The sequence below is a fragment of the Eschrichtius robustus genome, chromosome 8 (assembly GCF_028021215.1).
Source record: "Eschrichtius robustus isolate mEscRob2 chromosome 8, mEscRob2.pri, whole genome shotgun sequence".
NCBI classification, from domain to species: domain Eukaryota; kingdom Metazoa; phylum Chordata; class Mammalia; order Artiodactyla; family Eschrichtiidae; genus Eschrichtius; species Eschrichtius robustus.
In genome coordinates, this window is record NC_090831.1 from 49,009,449 (window position 1) to 49,031,925 (window position 22,477).

The 22,477-nt window shown below is 33.3% G+C and overlaps 1 protein-coding gene across 1 annotated transcript in view; it reads right to left on the bottom strand.

Annotated features, from left to right (window-relative positions):
- The window catches only part of LOC137768831 (protein piccolo), a 362,658-nt gene that overhangs the window by 51,313 nt on the left and 288,868 nt on the right, over positions 1-22,477 (bottom strand). Inside the window, exons 17-20 of the mRNA XM_068550459.1 lie at positions 19,273-19,366; positions 17,974-18,045; positions 16,230-16,410; positions 14,445-14,639 (exon numbers count right to left, since the gene is read on the bottom strand). Coding sequence (XP_068406560.1) covers positions 14,445-14,639; positions 16,230-16,410; positions 17,974-18,045; positions 19,273-19,366 — 542 coding nt within the window. The remainder of the gene's footprint in view (positions 1-14,444; positions 14,640-16,229; positions 16,411-17,973; positions 18,046-19,272; positions 19,367-22,477) is intronic.

The following is a 22,477-nucleotide window of genomic DNA, read 5'->3' on the forward strand; positions in this document are numbered from 1 at the left end:
AACATCATAAAGAAGATTAAACTGTATAACCAACCACATAATGAGTCAGATAAGTCAACTGACTGTAAACAAGGAAAAGCTATCATACCTTTTGATTGTCATTATATAATCCAACCTACTAGATTGTTAATAATTTTTAGTATGATATTGAATGTAAAAATTTAATTTCATCAACTGAAAAATCTCAATTTACCATTTTCAAAGACAAACCTTAATTAACAGACATTAATTTTAAAATCAATTTATGTTTACTAATTTAAAACTTTTTTTTATCCCAGAGCAATCTTACAATATATCAAAATATCCACATTATAGAAATGATGTCTTCTTATTTACATATCAAAATATCCAATCTTTTCTTTTGCAAACTTTGATTTTACCTGATGCAATTTCTAGTTCTATTCCTCTTCTGGGAAATTTGAGAAATGTGAACAGAATGTAAAACAATATAATAATAGAAAAGGAACAAGGATAGAAATAAATTTAAGGAAAGCCAGTTTTGTCATACTGCCTAGGTGAATAGAAATTTCATTTGGAAAACCTGTGCAAGTGTTGCCAATATTTTAAATGCAAACAAGTAATAGTTTATAAGAAATATTACAAGAAAGAAAACTAAATATAGGGAACATATACATATTTCAGAATAAGTCTAAGTCTACCTTAACATCTTTGCAAAACAAAATTACATGTAATGTTGAATCTAAAGAAATTTTGGATTAGGTGAATAATTCAAATGAGTCTAGATATTTGGCATTATCTCAAAACATCTGGTGCATGACTGAATTTTTTTATACTTAACCTGGTATGTAAGCGTAGAGATAGATAGCCTGACATTTAGTTTCTGAAAATGACTTAAACTAAAATGCAGAGTGGATCTTCCCTGTACAGGGCTATATATACATAGCATAAAATGAGATTAAAAATACAGAAATGATGAGGTTTTGATAAGCTGGTGCTAAGAGTCCAAATATTTTAAAAGTTCTTTTTCAGTTACTTGAAACAACATATCTATTTGCTAATTTCTTTTAATTGAATCGGCCCCCACATAAGAAACCATCAACTCAATTAAACTGAACTATATCTGTATTACTGCGAACTTCTTAATGAATAAAGTGCTTTTAGGATTTAATATTGGAGGCCAGATCGTATGCAATTTCAAGACATCTCATGATTTCAGTCAAATTCTTTAGTTTGCCTCTTGAAGTCCGTTATCGTCTGCTCCTTTCCATATGTACCTCCCATAATTTTCCTTTGTATCCCCTTCATTGAAGCCCATTCAGACCACTCACTCTGAATCCCTATGGTTTGGCTTTTTTTCTCCTGAGCTCTAGCCAAGCCTCTTCTTTCCAGTTTTGTTATACCCTCCTCTGACCCTGTCACTTTCTCATATCTAAATTATACTCATCTGGAAAGGCTCAGCTCAGATAGAACCTGCTTCATACATTTTCCTCATCTTTACAATCAGAAGTGAACTTCTATACCTAGACTCTCATAGCACATAATTTTTGTCTTTTATGGCAATTGTCACTTTCTATCTTTAATTGTAGTTGTTACATTCATGTGGCTATTGGAAACAGAGCCTACCTATGTTTGCTCCATGGTAGCCTTCTTAAAAGCTTAATCCTGGGACTATGCTTAAGCAATATTTAATAAATTGACAGTAAAATTATAATAATAACATATTAATAATTCTTTCCTTTAACCAAACAACTTAAAACATCTGAGTGATTTAGTAGATTTTTCATTTTTAATCCAGTTCTGTTGATACAAATCAAAAAAATCTCATCAAAGATGCCACAATATAGGTTTTTTTTTAACCCCACGTTCTTTGTCAATGAAATTTTGGGTAACCTAGTTTTTATTGGTAGCTTTTAAAATCAGAGATTCAACTTTAATCTGTCATAGTGTATATAAAAATGTGATCACTCAACCAGATATTCTGTTATCCCAATTCCCTCAAAACTGGTTTGACTGAAAGAAATATTTAATGATAATACATGAAACATGGGAGAGCAGAGACTTATGAATTAAAAAAATTCATAACAGACCATGAATATTATATATATATTTCTAAATTGAAGTGACAAAATAATTTGTATGGTAACATTCCATGGGAGGCACTAGATGGTGCTAATACAGATACTAGTACTTAGGCTGATTGCACCTCTTGGTATACAGACAGGTGGTGAGCTCCAGTTTATATTTCAGTGTAATGTCTCTCTATGTTCTTGTAGAAAATATTATTTTAAAACATTAAAACAAAATATGACTTTCTATAATTTTATGATTTCAAAATTAACAATTTAAAAATATTCTATCTGCTTTATTTTTCCAAATCTTGAAATCAGAATTTCAGAAATCATGTATTATGCACCTGTGTATTACATATGAAAATATTTATTTTACATTAGAATTGAGATTTAATAATGAAAAGCATGTTTGGAGCCATTTTCTTAAAGAGTTACATTTTGGGGGGCCTACTTTCTTTTTGAATTTTTATTTGTACTATTAAGTACCAACTAGAAAAAAGAATGTATCATATAAATATGTGATGGAAGAAGTCCACTCTTATAGACAGCGTCCCTATACGCTAGAAGAATAAATACTAGCGTGTTGAATCATTTTGTGACTCAGTTATTGAGCGGGCATTTCAGGTAAACAAATTTTATTTTCTGTGAGGCAATTCAATGTTTTAAATTATTCTTTGACCTCTTCATTTTCTGCGGCTGCTACGTGGTTAGAAAACATTTTGTTTTATTACTCCTCTGTGGCTAAACTTAATTAAACCTGGTAGTGTCTCTTTGACTGCACATCTGTCTTCAATTAGTTGGCTCTGTTTATTTTTCCCCTCTACTATATATACATACTTAAAAAATGCAGAACTATCACTGTGCCTACCACGCGATGGCAGCACCATGTGCAAAGTCTCAGATCAGAATTGTAGATGATTTTATAATTGTGGAATCATGGAAATTAAAAGCTGGTAAGGACTCTAAAGATAACCTGTTCCAGAACCATCATCTTGCTTATAGAAAAACTAAGCCCTGGAAAGTTTAAGTGACTTGTTCCAGGTCACAAATCAAAACTAAATAGTGCTCATCCACTTTTCTATCGTATTGAATTGTCTCAAATTAAGAGAGGTTGCCTACCTTAGAATTCAGTGCTTGGAATGTATGAAGCCTCACTTCCACTGGTTTTGTATCTTTGGTCTAGCTCAAAGGTATTTCCAAATATTTCAGGAGTAATTTATTATGTAGGTAACCTGTAATTTCCCAAATTACTTGGTTGATGCAGTATTAGCATTACCTTCATAGATACAATGTATAGGATTTTAGGATCAACTGCTTGAAATTAAGAGAAATCAATCAATAATTCTTTTGTTTATTCCAATAGTATAATGATGGAACTGAAATAACTACCTGGCTATTTTAGAAATTATATACTTATAGCATGCTTTTTTTTTTTGGTTCTTTAGCTAGTTTAATTTAGCTGGTATTAACTTTAGTGACCTTTTCTACTTTATCTCCTTTACCTTTCACTCTTTCTATTTATCTATCTATCTACCTTTTATTACTGCTGTTGTTTTAGTTGTTATATTTACTAAAGAGATTTTGCAGTTTTATCTCATTTGTTGATTGGATTTGGATGTAGCCCTGAAAAATGTCAACTTTTGCTTTCCACTGTTACCAGCACTGTTGGTAGGTTTCCCCTTGAATTATGTGCAATAACATTTTAGGTTTTCTGCTATCATCCAGGGGTATTAAGAAGGGGTGTTGCATCTTACAAGGACTTTAGTAATTTAATATACTTTATTTCTGAATTTACTTCAGTATATTCATTATCCAATTTGGAAAAATTTAAAGGAAGACACTAGAAAAATGGCATAGGTAGCTTCAATACAACCATTCGTAGGAGTGTTCACATACCTCCAAATTACAAGTTTTCACAAATAAAAGTATTTAAAATAGACAACTCTGATTTCTACAATATATCGGTGATTTGTAAACCCTTGGGTGGGGTCAGTGAAAGGAAGGATGCCATTGAAATATTTTTTAAATGAAAAATTATTGGTGATTATATTACCTCTCTCCCAGGGTCGTTGAGGATGAAATTAACACTAACACTGGGCTTGGTCACTCAGAAACAATAATTATATATATCAGAAAGTTATAACAAACTTATAAAAATCAAAATATGTCCCTCAAGATATTCCATATTATTCACATAGTAGCTTCTTTCAGAGAGGGAGATGAAGATGCGATGCCTCTATTTTCTATGTCCTGGGAAAGGTTGGTAAAGCTTTAAATCATGTTCGCACTCTTCCCTCTCCATCCACATTGGCCTTACAACTGACTTTTTCAAGACATTTTAATAATCAGTTCAATCTTTTTTGATCTAATGCATCACCATTTTGCAGCTGTCTCCCATTCACTCCCTAGCTTTATGGATAATAGGATCAATGATCACTTTAGGGAACAAAAGTAATAGCATATAATTTCAATACAACACGTATTTGAAATGAGAGTAAAGTTAGCTTAATAACATGGTAGAGAGGATTTTTTTCTTACATAAATACAATATGTGATGGCTCAGTGTACTATAGTTCTTGCATTTATGCTACAATGTTGCCTTTTAAGTGTGTCTTCCTTTCTAAAGGTGTTTTTGGTTCAGAACTTATTTTGGAAGAAGACACTTTAAATACAGTTTAAGTGGGGACCAAAATTTCAGAGTAAATAATGGAAAAAAGTTTGATTAAGACATCATAAAGAAAGTAAATTCATTTTATCTTTAATAAGTTTAGTTTATAATTCCAGCTATGTCCAAATAAATAGAATGAACAAAGAGTTTATCAAGGACCAAGTTTTGGTTGTGTGCTAAAAAAATGCTAACACAATTAAGATCTTTACCTTTAAATAACACAATAAAGATCTCTACCTTTAAAAGATTAATAGTAAGAAGAATCATATTTGAAAGAAAAAAATATTCAAGATCTACATCCATTTTTCAAGGGCAACTCAATTTTTCAATATTTATTTCATTCTCCTTTGAAACTGAAATATTCTCACAGTTTGCTTGCAAAACAAGCGGTCCTGTCTGAGTGAAAGTAATTATAAAAATAGTTTTGAAAAATGTTCTTACATAATCCTGAAACTGATCACCTAGATCATGAATACTAAGATAACAAGGATGTTATCTTTAAACGGAATCCAAATAATTTGATTTATATAAAAATCCTGCCCAAAGGAGACATTTCCAGTGTAAACAAATACAAATTAATAATAGCATACTGATTTATATGGCTAATGCTACAACAAACACTGAGTATTATTTTTCATATCATTCAAATTTAGTCAATGGCCATAAAGTAAAGAGGAATTTGGACAATTATTTGGTAAACACATGTCCAGTCCCATGGAATCCAACATCTCTAATTAATTTCATTAATATTCCTACCTTCTCCAAATAGATCATTTTCAAACACTTTCTCTCCTCCTATACTTGGTTATATCCCAGTGAACTGTTAAGATTACGAGAGAGAACCAGACCAGAACAAATAGCAAAATAATTCTGTTTTCAGGTATTTCTAAACATGATGGTGTCTGTGCATATAAACTTAAGTCAATGACTAATTGCAATGTTCTACTTCAATTTCAGTTGAAGACAGACAAAACGCATGCTTTTGTCATCCTTCAAATTTTTCCCACATATCTTTAATTGGTTATTTGATAAATATTACTACGATGGGAGATTTATGGGGACAGTGATTTTTGTCTATTGTGTCCACTGCAGAATCACTAACACTTTGAAGAGTTTCTGAAACATACTATTCGTTAAAAAAAAATGTGTGTATGAATGTGAATAAATGATGAGCAACTAATATGGGTAATTCAGATAATGTTTTCTGTAAATGATAAATACATATTTTCAGAATTCCCTTTTTAGCTTTAATTATTTAAAAACACAATAAATTATGTTTGAAATTAAGGATCAAGGATTAGGTAAGAGGTAAGGAACTTAACGTTTCCTCAAATTTGAATCAAAGTGATGATCTTCAGTGTTTCTATTGTTATTTATGCCAACAATGAATTTGCAATGAATAGGACCACTAATATAGATAATACAATAGAAGATTAAAGAAACAAATAATTTATAAATGTTTTTCCAATAAATTTTATCATCAAAATAAGGATGCAAATAAAACGTATTCTACCTTTGTAATACTCCCTCTCATTCTACCTTAGGCTAGGAACAACTTGATTAAAGTTGATAGACAACTTACCAGTCAAACTGCAAATGTAAATAATGAATATGGGCATATAATCATAACTTAATCTAAATCATGCCCAATAAAATATCTAAAATAAAAATACAAAATAAAAAATCATTTGTCAATCTTAAATTACAAATGAACATTAAATAAGAAAAGAAAGTAGGGGTGCCAAAATGCAATACAAGATATAAAAGGCATAGAAAATTTAGAGGCAAATATGATAATTATATCTTGTAAGAAATTTGTAATTATCCAACATCATTGACTATTGGAAAAATTATGATTGTGCCCAGGTATAGATCAGTGGCTCTTAAATATTTTGGTCTTAAGACCCCTTTTCCAGTCTTAAATATTGTTGAATTTCTTAAAGAACTTAGCTTTATGTGAGTTATATCTATCAATATTTATCATATTCAAAATTAAGAAAAATTTAACATAAGCAGTTGACAAATACATATTCCATTAACCATCAAAGCAATGATATCACGACATCTCATGGAAATGTAGGAAAAGTCCACTGCACACTAAGGAAGGAATGAGAGTAAAAAAGGCAAATAACATCTTAAGAGTCTTAAGAATTTTTTGACCTTGTAGAGTCCTGAAAAGGTCCCTGGGACACCTAGGGATCAATGGACACACTTTGAGAATCACTGGTCTACATCTACAGTAATGAAAATGAAGTATGAACTGTGAAAATGAAAAAAAAAAAAAAAAGAAACAATTAGCACCAACTTTTTTTGACAATCATCTTAAACCAGTATATACATGACAATCATTCTATGGTGTCCTTTATTTTTTATTTTCTGCACTAAAAAAATCAAGTTCTAACACCTTACTTGAAAAGATTTAGTATTATTATCAGCACCCTTTTAATTTCTCTAAGCTTCTTCAGAATTTGTTTCACCCAGAACTTCGCAACTCTAGAATTATAAGGTCTGAATTAAATATTATATGTATCATAAAAATTTGCTTGTCTCTTCTATTTTTGCCTAAAAAACCCCACACAAATCTATATTACACAGAAATCCAGAGTAAATAATGAAATTTGGCAGGCATGAAACAATGCAAATTCTTCCCAAAACGGCTTTTCTCTACATTGTCTCTTCAATTTTCTTGTACATTAATAGTTGGATGGAGCCAAAGTAGTTATTTACTTTAAAAATGTCAGTAGCAATGAGAATGCTTTACAGTAAACTAAAAGTATATAAAGTATATATATATCCATATAGAAATAAATTTGAATTGTGTAGTATAAAAATTACATTTTCTCTCTCTCTAGATTCCGACCTCATTTTACCTAGAGAGTCAGATAAAAATATAATGTGACCTCTATGTATAACTGAATCACTTTGCTGTATACCAGAAACTAACACAACATTGTAAATCAACTATACTTCAAAAATTTTTTTTAAATAAAAATAAAAGCTATAAGATCTCTGAAAAAAAATAATGTGACCTATAGAACTTAAAATAATGTAGTTTTTAGTTTCAAATGTCTTAATGAGGAAAAGTAGATTTTGCTTCTGTGTCCTTTTAAGAATAAAGTAGAAGTAGAAATTTTATTCCATTGTCTTTCTTATGTTTAGAAATAGGGACCTACCTCCTGACTTTTTTCTTTTTAAAAAAATTTTTTTTTTTGGCCGCACTTTGAGCCTTGTGGGACCTCAGTTTCCCAACCAGGGATTGAACCTGGGCCCTTGGCGGTGAGAGTGTGGAGTCATAACCACTGGACCACCAGGGAATTCCTACCTCCTCATTTTCATCAAGCATCTTCTTCTTAAAAACTTATCTGTTCTTGTTTGATTTGTAATATTAATATTTTGATTAGGTTCTGTTCAAATGATCATTTAATTAATTTTATCTTTCAGTATTTTAAAACACATTGAGGTATAAAGCTATGGTTCTATCTACATTATTTCTCTTTATACATCTGAAAACCATAATACCCCAATCAAAATATTGCTGAAATGTTTTCATTTGAAATCCGAAAGTTTTTTTTTGTCACCTCAATGATTAAAATATATATTTACAGACTTAACAAAGTAATAAAATTTAAAAAAGGCTATTTTTCAGTCTGACTCATTAGACATAAAGATTCCTTTCATCCTATCCCATCCCCATATGTCCCCTTCCCTCCCAAAGATTATCTTGCACAACAGAGAATGGGTGAAATATCATGATTTTACATAATGTAGTACATTCGGATGAAAAGTGGGAAAAAAATCAAGTAATTCATGGATAGATATCTGGAATTAGGCAATGTTGTTAAGTAGCTACCTATTAGCCTTTGGCATTCCTCCACCTCTCCCCAGGTGGCATTTCACCCAGTTCCAGGATCCTTCCTACCCAGGTGATCACGTTCCCAGCCCCAAGCTCAGATTGTACCCTCTGTCCATGGTCCCACACTGTGTCCCCATCAGCCTTCTCATGCTCCATGCTTCTCATTTCTTTCCTCCATCAGCACTTACTTGCCTGTCTCATTTGCTCTGGGTCCTGCTCTCTGCTGGTAATTTGGTAAATTAACTTTTTGAAAATAAATTTGTTTATACCTAAAATAAAATAATTTGCAATCAAAAAAGTAAGTTTAACTTTGTTAAAGACATGTCATAAATAGCATTTAAGGGACTTTGGCATGTTAAAAATTAGGCCTTTCTCTTCTCGGATCATGTATTAATAGTCCCGCTCAATCATATAGGCCCATAGTTAGATCACGTGACAAAGGCACAGCAATACTGAAGCCAAGTTTGATACTTAGATAGGCCAGTTGGTCCTGCTATTCATGTCAGATGAAATGAACATAGAAGTCCTCAGTATGAACCAGTAGTTCTTTACGTGGATGGCTTGACACACTCATGGCTACTACTAGAAAAGAACAAAAGTATCCATTGATGATACGTCAGTGAATTCACCTTTGGGAAGGAAGGTGCATAAACAAGAGACAGTGTCATATGTTCAGAGCTATATAGTTACTGTCTGTGCCTCTGCATGTGCAGCAGAGATATCTCTGGCAATGAATGTGAAATGACTATAGAAAGATTTGAAAATGCATAACCAACCTTTCTAAGAAAATATGGAAACTCTTAAAAACCCAAAACTTTAGAAGAACACTTTTTCACAGACAACAAAGAAATACAACCCTTGCCCCCAGAGAAATAGGCAGAAAACTTTGAAAGCTGAAATCCAATTTGATTCTCTCAGATTTTTGCTGACTATTTGCTGTGTTCACATCATTAGTTTGTTTTCTTTTTATTTTAAACTATCCAAAGTTTCCTTTTTAAAGCTTTTCTCTGCTGCCTTTCTTTTCTTTGCACAAACACATTGAAATGAGGAATGTTAAGTCTGTTTTTATTAACCTCTTACACACATTCCAGAAGACTTCACCTCCAAATGATCTCATTCTGATTTCTTTCCCTTTTGAGCCCTCTCCTTTCCAGAAACAGAGAACACCAAATCCCTCCTGATCAAAAGTGACCATCTGCTTCCGGTCAGAAGAGAATGGACCACTGATCAGCTACTGCCTTTGTAACCATCACTTCTCTCCACTCCCAGTGCCCGCCCTGTTTCCCAACCCAGCCACCCATACCACTTGCCCAAGACAGCAGCTCTCACAGAGAGATGGCTTAGTCAGAGTTCACCACGGCAATATGGATAGGAAACTCTTCTTTGACAGGTGCCGCAAAGGAGCCTTACGGAAAGTGGAGTTTCCAGCAGCGGTCTGTGGAAGTAGCTTCAGGACCTTCTCCTACAATTCGGCCACAACAAGGGACCTTCAGTCATAGTTCCTCACACAACTCAGTTAATGATTCATCTTCTTACTAACCTCTCCAAGCTCTCAACTTATTGCCCAGGGTGGAGGGATACTTCTATCCATCCTGTATGAGTGTTTCTAAACTTAAAGCTTACCTAAAATCTCAGCATCAAACAAAAACAGCTCAGGAATTTAAAAATGCCCTTAATATATATATATAAAATGTAACATATTCCATAGCAACTAAATTAATTTTCAAGGTTTTAAAAATACTTCAATTTGTTTTAGTCTGGGTATGGTGTTAAAAAACAACCTACTTTGAAACTCTTTTCCCTGGTTGGCGTTACCTTCTAAAACAGCCAGGCCTATATTCCACCAAACCAACTGGCTTGGAAAAAAACATTTCCAGGTATTTCTAAATACTACCGGAGAGTTGTTTAGGTATCAGGATGATCTGGCACAATCTGTCTAAATCCTGTCCTTCAGGTTTCCTAGCATGCAACTAAACCCTGGAGGGAGAGAAAGAGTTCCTCCTGGCTTACTCCATAATTCTTACCTGACCCATATTTTCTGCTACTTCAAGCAGAAATCTACTGAAAAGCTCACCAAAAAAAAAAAAAATATATATATATATATATATATATATATATATATCTATGGAAAGCTCTTTAGAGACAATTTCATCACCCTTGATAGAAATGACTGCAGATGTACACACAGCCTCCTCTACAGAGCCTGCTTACTGCTGCACTCGGCTTGTGCAGTGGGAGGGTTTTACTTCCTTGGTTTGTGGCAGCTTAATTATCAGCCTTCAGAAAAGAGGATCAAGTAGGTAGACCAAGTCTAAATTGTATTCCGCCATAATTTCTAGCAACCTCTAATCATTTGTAAGGACTGGAGTGTAAACAGCAAATTAGTAAATGACAATTGTTTTTAGTGAAATCAGGAGAGTTTGATTTCAAAGGAGCCAATGTATTTAAAAAGCAAAGGCTTATTAGGTGCAGTCATAAACACGGGTTAAGAGTGCCGATTCTGACAATTTCCAGCTATGTGTTCTTCGTCAGTCATGCTGCCACCCGCACACCCCGACTCTCTGACGGCTCACTCAGAAAACAGAAATGAAAATATCTGCAACGAATCCCTCATCCACTAGGTGTGACAAAATGAGAAAATGGGTGATGAAACACTTTGCACAATGTGAAGAACTGTTCTAAATGTATGACAATATCCATTAGAGCATTATTCAAAGAAAGGGAGTTAAATGCATTTTGCTGCACATTTTAAGACCCACACCTAGGAAAACTCAGACAAAGTATCATAGGAATACTTAAATCATGATAATTAAAAAGAGTGAAATAAGAGAAGCATTTGACTACTGTGACATTTACAATTGTGAAATATTTGCAGTAAGAAAATGAAGTAAGAAATCAACTGAACTTATTTGATGGAAAAAAAGGTGAGAGGTGGAATTTTAAGTACTCTTGGACAGTACTAGTAAGGCTAACTAGAAAAGGGAAACTGCTTTGGTGATAGTCTATAAACTGGGCTGAGTAAATGCATATTCACAATTATCTTAATATTTAAGCTGTTTCCTTAACTGCCTGCTACTTCAAGGAACATCACAGTGGTTTGCCCTTCGTACTGCCACATACATCCTCCATTGCTCCTAAATATCTGATCAGTTGGGACAAAAGCATATTAAATTTTAAAAATTTCTGAGAATACAGAGAAATGCAGTAGGAAAGTACAAGTCTTAATTTTAGTTTTGTGGAAAGTACAGAATCATAGAATCAAGTGTTTTAGGGCTGGAAGGGACTTAAGGGGGCAAACACTGCTATCGTTTTTTTTTAATCCTTTCTTTGATATATGTTTTTGAATTAAAATTAAAATTACATTTGAATTACAGTGAAGATAATTTTATAATCACCCTGGTTTGATCCCTGTCACTGGCAGTGAGTGGCATTCTTTCTTGGGGAAAATTCCACAAATTGTTGGTGTCAAGTTAGGGACAGATATTAACTTGCTTTCCTTCCTAACAAAGCCATGGAATCAAGTCTAGGTGCCTGTCCGGAGCAAGACTCATTGGATTTGTCTTCCTCTATCCAGAAAGCTGAGAAGATTGTGAAGTAGATCACACGTGCAAGAAAGGAAGAGTGGAAGCATTGCCTAGAGTAGCCCAACCCCATTATTTATTTACGTTTATGTAAGCTCTGGTGCTTTTATTTGGTCATAATTCCCCATCTATCTTATGCTTCCGACATGAAACTTTGTCCTGCAACTCAATATTCTATCATTATAGCTCGCACTAGCAACGAAGCGGTAACTTTAAATTCTCTATTGCAAGGAATCAAATGAGAAAGCAAAAACTGACACACTCATTTTAAGCTGTATCATATAACAATGGCTCAGAACCCAGTGGTTTATGAATGAAATAAAGATACTTTATTTATTACACAGGCACTTGGATATTCACATGCCCAACACATCTGATACACTTGACAGCTACGGAAACATGAGTGGAAAAAATGTGTTCGTAGGATCAAGAAAGAACTTTCACCATGTAAAGGTGAATGAGTGCATTAACAATTTTTTCCTTTACTTCCTTCTAAGAATTTCCAAAATCCACTGAATTTTAAAAAAAAGTTACACTTGAAATAATATTCAACAAAAACTGATCTACATTCCAACTGGTATGCTAACTCGAATTGTGAGCAGTTTAAACTTTTATCACAGTGAAACATATTTATAGTCATGCTTGAACAGATTAGGTTAGTGGCATGCGTTCCATTCTGCAATATGAATACTGTTAATCTATTTCCCAACAAAAGTCAAAAGATGCCCAGTGCATAGAAAAATACAAATCACTGTAGTCAATATATTATGGGACTGATCTTGGGACTTACACAGTGATGATGAAGTCCTGAAATGCCATGCCCACAAAAGCACATTAAAAAGTGGATAAACATACTTTATCAGACAATCTCTAAAAATTAAAAGATGAGGGCTTTAAATTTGGGGGATGTTCTTGCTGTGTGCTTTGAATAGCGCCTTTCTGCTCACCTCCTTCTGGCTTGACTGGTCCATCAGACATCACCTTCCTGAGGGCTAGCTGGCTTTGGTCTTGGTTGCCATTAGCTGGTGGAGGCAGATTATCAGACTGAGTTCTTTGAATGGGGAGGACTCCTGCTATGCTGTGTCTGTGCTGCTTCCTGGCATGATTAGACTGACCGCTTTTATGTGCTGCTGTGGTAGTGTGGGTGAAATGGAAACCCAGAGTATGTATCCTCAGATGGAACCAGCTTGAATGTTATTCATGCAAACAGAAGTGATCTTTTGCTCTATCAAAGTAAGTTGTGTTTTCAAATACCAAAATGACACCACATGCACAGCACTAAAGGGGGTTAAAACTGGCTGTTTCTTTGGAAATGATGACTTTGGGAGATGGGGAGAACATTCATCTATCTCTGTTGTTTGGCTGATGCCTCTTGGAAGTAACAGTGCCCCTACATTTTTAAAGTCTCTGTACTCACTAAGTTCTTATATAATTCTATCAATTGAAATTACAGCAGTTAAGATGGGTGAATTGTTATGCTTTAATTGATATCTTGACTTCCAAAGGATTTCCAATGGTTAGAATAAAGAATAACCCTATAAATTCTCTTGTATCATATACACAGTGTGATCCAACAGAATGGACCCAACTGTGCTCCTTAATGAGGTAACATGGCCTCATCGAATATGCTTAAACATATATTAATATTACATACTTTTTTGAGAATATAAGAAACATTATTTTCTTTACAGATTTTTTTTCCCAAAAGACTAGAAAGTTTCTCGCACGGAAAGCTTCATTATTTCACATGCATAATTTATTAAAAATTTTAAGCGTAAAATGGTTTTTCCATTTCCCCTAGGTTCTGGAACTTGACTGTTGGTTACATGACTCTTCTGCCTAAAATTTTTTACTGTTTTTCAGAGGTGAGACTCTCATTGCTAATCTGCTCAAAATGCTTATGTGTGTGCCTTTTTTTGGTGTAATGCCTGGAAAACCGGCAGCCACTTGTGCTTATAATTCCTGTATTCTAAAGGATATTTAAGTGCACACAAAAAGGACACACAACATAGTTTTGCCTGCACACATCACAGACACAGCTACCAAATACTACTATGAGCCAGGTTGGATGGATGGTGGAGACAAAGGAGAAACAGCCAGTTTTATTTCGTTCTATGTAAATTAAAACAAAAAAGAACTAAATGAGAGAGAGCATATTTATGTATCGATACTGTTCCTACACAGACAAAGGGACAGAGAACAGAGGGAGCAGGGAATGCACAAAACAAAGCAAATGGGGAAGGACAGCAGGAAAGAAAGGCAACAGATGAACATTAAGCTGCCATGCTGAGGAATTTATTTGCGTCTTTTACTTGGTTGAAGGCGGAGTTGTTGCACGGCGGCTTCGGCAGCGGCTATAGCAACCCCTGCATCTTCCAGGTGGGTCTGAGTGACGCTGGTTTTGCTTTGACTGCGAGATGGTCCATGAGAGCGGAGATGGCCTTCGGATGAGGATTTCGAGCTACCGGGACTACTATGGGATTTCTCAATGGTGGGAACCTGCATGTCTGGTTACAAAAGGGTAAGACATGAGTTAAAGTTGCTCCAGCGTTCCTCCTGTCAAGCTGGGTCTCACATAATTTGAAACCGTCTAAGATTTATGTTAATTCTGTTTCTTTTTTGGCGCGTTTATGCAACTGCTCACCATACAGCAATGTTATTCAACATTTGGGAGGAAAGGCAAGAGGATGATAATCTTGAGAAGAGAGGTTTGAGAAGAGGAATACATTCTAAGCAGTCTCATATAAATGAATATATTAACTTATAGTTTCACCAAGCAACTCTGCTAATTCTTGTAGGGACCAGGTAAGAAACAATAGGCTGACACTGCCACAGGAGGAGTTTTAAGTAAAATTCCTGGAGGAAGGTGTGTGAGTCACTGGGATACATGGAAGTGGGGACTGTATTATATCATCATCTCAGGTAATTTTAGAGAATGTATATATAAGATCACACATTTACTGTGGTAGTCATAGAGAGAGAGGTCTTTATACCAATCATCTTCCAGAATGTTAATTGGTGAAGAGTTGATCTGGTTAAGTGGAATCCAGAAATGATCTATACAACTCATCAGTAATCTATAGCACTTATTGTAGTCAGTGGTTTATTGTATCAACTCAGTGGCCTCCTGGACATGACCTCAGTTTTTTATCTCCTAGAACACTTGCATTTCCAATCCAAATTGCAAAGAACCACTTTTCAATTTGCTGTACTTCCTGAGAAGAGGCGAAAAGGAAGGAATACTCAGATCCAATATAAAAATTTTTATTTAATATTTATAAATAGCTCAGCATATCCTGGAAAGATACTACATGGTTCTCTCATACAGGCAGTAACTCATTTGATGATGAAGATTACTGTTGTGTTGTAGGATAACTGGTTAATGAACCTCCCAAAGGAAAAGCTCATTCCAATGGGAAAGCTGTGCATATTGCCAAACCCAATGTATGATGCTGCAATTTAAAAATAATAATAGTAGTTAAAAAAAAAAATCATAGAATTAGTTTGAATGCACCACTTAGGAAAGGTTTAAGTAATTTTCAGCGTACCAATTGTTTTGATGACATGAGGAAAATGTTTCTGATATAATTAAAAAGCAGAATGCAAAACTGTTTATGTCCATATATTACATATATGATTTATGAGTAAGAATATACATATGAAAAAAATAGGGATTTAAACAGAAGAAACATGCATAAATGGTAATGATGATTATGTCTAGTCAATGAACTGTTGAGGATTTTTATGTTTTCTTTATGAAATACCCCAACGTATTTTATAAAGTCATATTAACCAAGATTTTGAGAGCTGAAAAAGACCCAATAGCTCATATAACCCAACCTCCTCTATTTTATAGGTTGAAAAGCAGAGAACCAGAGAGGTGAAGATCACAAAGGCATCAACCTAATTATGGGCTGATCTGAGACTAAAGCCCATTTCTCCTGATTCCATATCCATTACTCTTTGCATGATATTATATTAAATATTTCCCAATATAATACCTTTCAAAAGATATTAAATATACAGGCACTCATATTCAAGAAGATACTGAGTGAACAAACAGACAAAAGCTTTTTTCTACTTGAAATATCTCCTACCCTTGGATGGGTCAGGGAAGATACCATGGCTTCTGCTTTTGATGACAGACGGCTTTGGGGACTGCTGGCTGCTTTGACTGGAATGGGACTTGCCATGATCAATGCTTTCAGTCTGTTCTTTGAGAGGATACCACCTAGGCGTGTTATCGAGGTGAGATGTGCTAGATAAATCAATCAATACCTGAAAAAAAGTGCAGTAAGTGAATAAAATTTATGGATTAAGCTGTAATTCATTTGTTGTTTTTTTTCCTGTGATCTGAAACTTATTCAAGGACATAAGTCAAAGGATATAGTATAACCTTTAGGATGATGAGGTCTTCCTCATTTTTCTTCACCCATGATACTGAGAATGTCTTGTGCATACCAGATGCTGTATAAACGTTTGGTTAAATCGAACTGTACGACATCTCTGACTATTCATTAAATTATTTGGAGATGATGCAAAAAGGTAGAGTCACAAGTCAATCTCTTTATGAAATAAAGTCTTCTTTTGTTAAATGGACACATGATATTCTTAAACTGGGCTAGTGTTTTTTTGCAGATTGTTTGATTTTAGTTACAAGAGGGACAAAATGAAAAAGAATGGCTAATTTTCAATTACTAACTTATTCTATTTTAAAACATACTTTAGTTCACATTTTAAACAGAGATATTACCAACAGTTTACAATAAGAAAGCGCTGTGTCATGGTTTAATTGGCAACATTTTTTCTTTCTTAGTGGTACATAAACAATGGTGCATTTTACAGTAGTTGGCATCTTAAATTTGAGCAGATATTAAAAAAATAAAACCACACAATGGATATATGCTTTAGGTTCATGTGAACAATAAATTATAAGGACTTCAATAAATGAGCTTTTTGAAATAGGACAATAAATCAGATATAACCGTACTCTAGAGCAGTCCTGTCTAAGACCAAGATTAGTCCAAGTGGCAATACCACATGGAGCCTGCAGGTGAAGTTCAAATGATCTAGTCTTGATGGGAAAGAGGTACAGAGAGTAGGAACCAAATAAGACCTCATGTCGCCTAGACTACTCAACTGTTTTCTATTGTCTCTATCAAAAGGAAATTGTATTTTCTAGGTGTTATATATTTTTGGAGATTTATTTTTTTAACATTAATTCATAACTTCTGGTTTAAGCAAAGATCACTAAACAAAATATGTATTTTTGGACTATGACAGATGAAAAATATCACAGAATCTGACCATCCTGCCACATTTCATAATTAGGTTACATTCCTTGTGAATTTATAAAAATTGTTTTTACTGTTTTCTCCTACTTCTAGTTTTGCTTCTTAAAATATTTTGAGATGTTTTGTGGGACACTTAAAAGAAATATGTAAAATGTCACATCAAGTCATTCATACGTGCAATGAGGAATAGCAATTAATAAACTGAAAATGCATTTGAAAAAAATCCAGCTCATTTTATAATACAATAAATTTATCTCAAATCTTTTACATAATCATTTGGATTCACAGCATGATTATATAACTTTCTATCAAAACAATTAATATTTCATCTTGCAAATTAATTATAAAGTACATCAAGTGGTAAAGTGAAAATTATTTCTCCAGCTGCTATTCATCTATTCAAAGAGTCATTCGTAAATAAATTCTATCCACCAAAGAATTTTATCCAGAAATAGTTATCTTATACACTTAAGAAATATGCTTTCCATAAAGATTTAATTGATGGTTTATAATGAAGCAAATAAAAAAAAGGAAACCATAGGCTCACCTCACCAAGAAAATCATTGGAAGAAAATCTATCATAATCCCAGACTGTCACCTCCAGTGTTTTCTTCTTGAGCTACAGTTCAAATCAAAATGTCATTAACCTCATTTCTCATCATAAATTTTCATTATACTCATATAATAGACTCATTTATATTTTCATTCCTTGAACTCTTTCCGCTTATGTAAAAATACTTTATATAAAACTGTATACTTACATTCAATATTATGTAAACTGTCAATCATTTTGTGGTCCAACCAAGTATTTGATCATAACATACCTCACTATTTTGCAAAAAAAACGGGTGATTTTTACTTATTTCCTGTTATTCTACCCCTGCCCATTATTAAAAGTACCAAGCAGAATCTATATATACTCTTTAAATACATGAAATTCATAGGTTGCAAAAATGTCTAGGTTATTCAGAGTATTTGGATTATAGTTTTTTGTTTCAGTAAATTGCCAAAACACATTAGTAGCACTGTCTTATTTCTGCAGGTGAATTTAACTTATTTTAAATTCAAGAACCCAGATCACAATTTATATCCAGCTTCAATTTCATAGTCAAATTAGAAATCTTCCAAAGGATAAATTAGAAACCTCATTTTGAAAGACAACTCATCTGTAAATTGTTTTCATGGATGTCTTCTTCGTATTCTATTTGTATTCTTTTCTCTCTGAATTCATCTTTATAAACCATCAGTTATTTTCTATTACTGATACAAAGTTATGACATGAAGATTTTCAGAAACACATTGATGCAACTTTGCTTAGAGTCATCTATTTGTTGTGATAATCCTTTACACTAGTCTTCTTCATGCTTTCTTCTGTACAGTTTAGTTGCACAATGCCAGATCTGTAGGAAGCCTCAATTTAGAAAAGAGGTGATCCCTAAATTGTTGCCAGGAGGGGCAATTCATTTCAGTGCATCTGAATCTTATTTCTTCTTTGTTTATGAAAGTCAAAATACAGCTAGCTGGAAAATATTTTCCCTCAAAATATGATAAATAGAGCCCAGTCTATTGAAATATTTAATTTTGAAATAATCAGTGGAAAATGTCCCACTAGCCTTATTCATTTTGTTTAGTTTTTAGCTGTTTTGTCAAAATGTGCACATTTTCTTTCACTGTATCTTCGAACTGCACCCAGTTCCTTTTACTGGCTATATTTCTTGCATGTATTTTACTTAATTTTTTTTGTTTGTATGGAAAAATTGATATGAATCACAATCTTTCAATAATTCTGTCATCACTATTTTTATATTAGCCTGAATCTGTCATATAGAAAATAATCATTGCATACCTGTTCCATGGAGATACTTTTATAAATTACTGTTTGATTCCACTCAGGATTAAGACTTTTCTGAACATATTTAGTCCTTCTCTTGTACTCAGCACTGAATTGGAAAAAGAGAAAGAATTACCCTGATTATTTACCTTGACCGATGACTTCATAGTCAACCTGAAGGGCATGCAGACTTTTAAAGGTATTTTGTTTTGAATCACTATGTAATCGTCTCATCATCCTCATGTCTTAAACTGTATTTTAAGTTGAATGCACAATGACAATTTAAAAATATCTTGGATGCCTTTAGTTTTATTTTCCCTAAGGTATATTTTTTTTAAAGAAAAGCTTTTAGGTGTTCTAACTAGAATACAATTTTACAAATCTTAATCTCTCCTGAATGTGTGAGATAATTACATGTATTATACAGTAATGTCAATATCTTCTTGTCCTATAAATAATATTTTGATATTTAACTTTCCAATAGTTTTGCAACTGATCATGTCAGCAAAGCCAAATGGTCTTTCAATTCATTTTTTTCTGTAAAAAGCTGAAATAACTGTACTGACTGAGGAAAGGATGAAAAATGGCTGTTGCTATAGCTGAGATTCGATGAACATTTGTTACCTTATATTTATAGTAGATTTTGACACCCTTGGTAAAGTAGAATACTTAATCTAGTTATGAAACAATCTTAATTAAATACAAACTCTTGGTTTATGTCAATAGCTTATGTTACAAACGATGAACCAAATCAAAACTTTTCCTCATTCATTATAACTTGGGGCATTTCAGTTTATCCTTGACTCTTCCATACCCTCTGATCACCAGTTAGAAGCTTATATCTTACACGTTTAAGCATAACTTACTTTCAAAACTTATTCTAATTAAGTCTGACAAAGCATTTATAACTGGCATCAACCAGCTAATGGGGTTGGAATTATTGCTATTTGCTATGAGCCAATGGTGCCCACATAGACAAAGCTTTTCTCTAACACTCACTGGCTTTTTCCAAATTTTCTGCCTAGAAAACAAACCTACTTGTTTGGGGTCCATTCATGTGCCTGGACTTCATAAACTGCCTTACCCTAAAGGTACTGCATCCTGACCCTGGACCTGTAGTTCTATTCCCAACTGTCGGCAGACCAACTCTTGTTATATTCCTGGTCCCAAGCATTGCCAAATTCTGGAATACCTACTATTGTTCCCCAGATGCTAATTTACTTATTCATTCTAGATAAAACTATTAAGAATCAAGCTCCAGTTCACCACTCACTTTTAGAGATGGGTCTACAGCCAAGCATCTTTTTTTCTCCCTCTGGCTTTATTCTCTTATTAGACATACACAAGGGCAATAATTTCCAACATTGACTGCATATTAGGATCACTTTGGGATCTGAGTTCCCAGGGTGGTAGGTGGGGCAACTAGCATGGCACCCACATCCCCCTGCCTTTCACCCCCAAGGAGAGTCTTATTTAACAGGTCTGGGTTGAGGCTTGAGCATCAGAATTTTAAGAATGATCTAGGTAAATCTAAAGTATTGCCAAGATTGAGAACCACTGAGAACCACTGAGCTCACGTCTCCTAAGACCTCACATTTCAGCCACTGTGAACTGAATCCAATTTAAGAAATGAATCAGCACTATTCTCATTTGTAACCAACCTATCTGAATGTACAAAAAAAGAGAGTAGGATTTGACAATTTTGTCATTCAGCACAAAGTGCAAATAATTCTGGGGAAATGTACAGGCAATGATTCAAAGACACAGGAACTTTCATAGACTGTGGACAGAAAGTATACATTTGTACATATACTTTTTAGGTAAATTTGTCTATGTCTAGTGAAGTTTATGTACTCAAGTACCCAGAAAATTCCACTTTGACTTAATTCCACTTCTACTTTAGAGAAATTCTCCCACATGTACAAAAGGAATTTGTTAAAGAACATTCATTGCAACATTGTTTCTAATAGTGTGTTAATAATATAATAAATAAATACATTATGATATATGTATTCAATGAAATTTAAGCAGCAGTTAAGTTAAATGAAATACACCTTCATTTATCAAGATAGATAAATCTTAAAAAAAAAATCTTGAGCAAATTATTTGCAGAAGAAAACCTATCGTAAATTATCATGATATAAAGTTAAAATTACATGAAATAATACTGTAAATTATTTATGTCTACTTGTATATATGGATGACAAACATTAATATCATAAGACAGCTTGGGAATTAGAGATGTTAAACTATTTTGTGGTTATCTCAGGAGGACAGGGGAATGGTTTCAGAGGACTTCAGGGGTACTTGTTATATATTTTTTATTAAAAAAAATCTGAAGCCAATATAGCAAAATGTTATGATTTGATAAAATTGGATAGCAAGAACACAAGTATTTGTGACAGTATTTTCTATAATTTTCAGTAAGTTTAAAATATTTTATAACAAAATTGATAACTATTTTAGCAAATTATGTCCCTTTATACTTTATGATTTTGATTCTTTAAATTAATGACATAAGAAGAATGAATATGACCACTTTTAAGTTAATAGCCAACTTTGGTTGCTACTTTAGAATTCATGGCTATTCCTGTAGTAGGTATACTAAGAAAAAAACACATTGTGTAGTATGAGCTTTAAGTTTCTGTTTTGGACTTAATTATCCAAGTGGTGAGACCATGGGAAAAACATATTAAGGATAAGATTCATAATACAGTGAACAGTGGTAAAATTGTTATTTTTTTCAAATTCTGAAAAATTGAATGCACAAAATTTTAAAATAAGATTGAAGATGGAAATTAATGTCAAATGCAAACTCACGTATTTTTACTAAAATTCTAGATATGTCAGTATATATTAAAATACTCTGAACTATTGAAATGTCTTCAAAAAGATGTATTAGTCAACATATTTTAATTTATAAATATTAATAATTGTTATATTTCACATGCATACTTTACTCATTTTTTCACCCATATGTAGCAAAATTATTGAATGCCAACTCTGCACCAGGAATTATGCTCTATCAAAATGTACAACTGCAAAACTCTTAATTGTACTGACATACCATTATGTCATGAGAAGCACTTTATAAAGTAAGCACATTGAAATAATAACAGCTAACATTTACGAAATGCTACTTTTTCACAGGCAGAGTTCTAAGAGCTTTTCATGTGTTACATTATTTAATCCTCAAGGCAACTCTATGAGTCCAGTATTA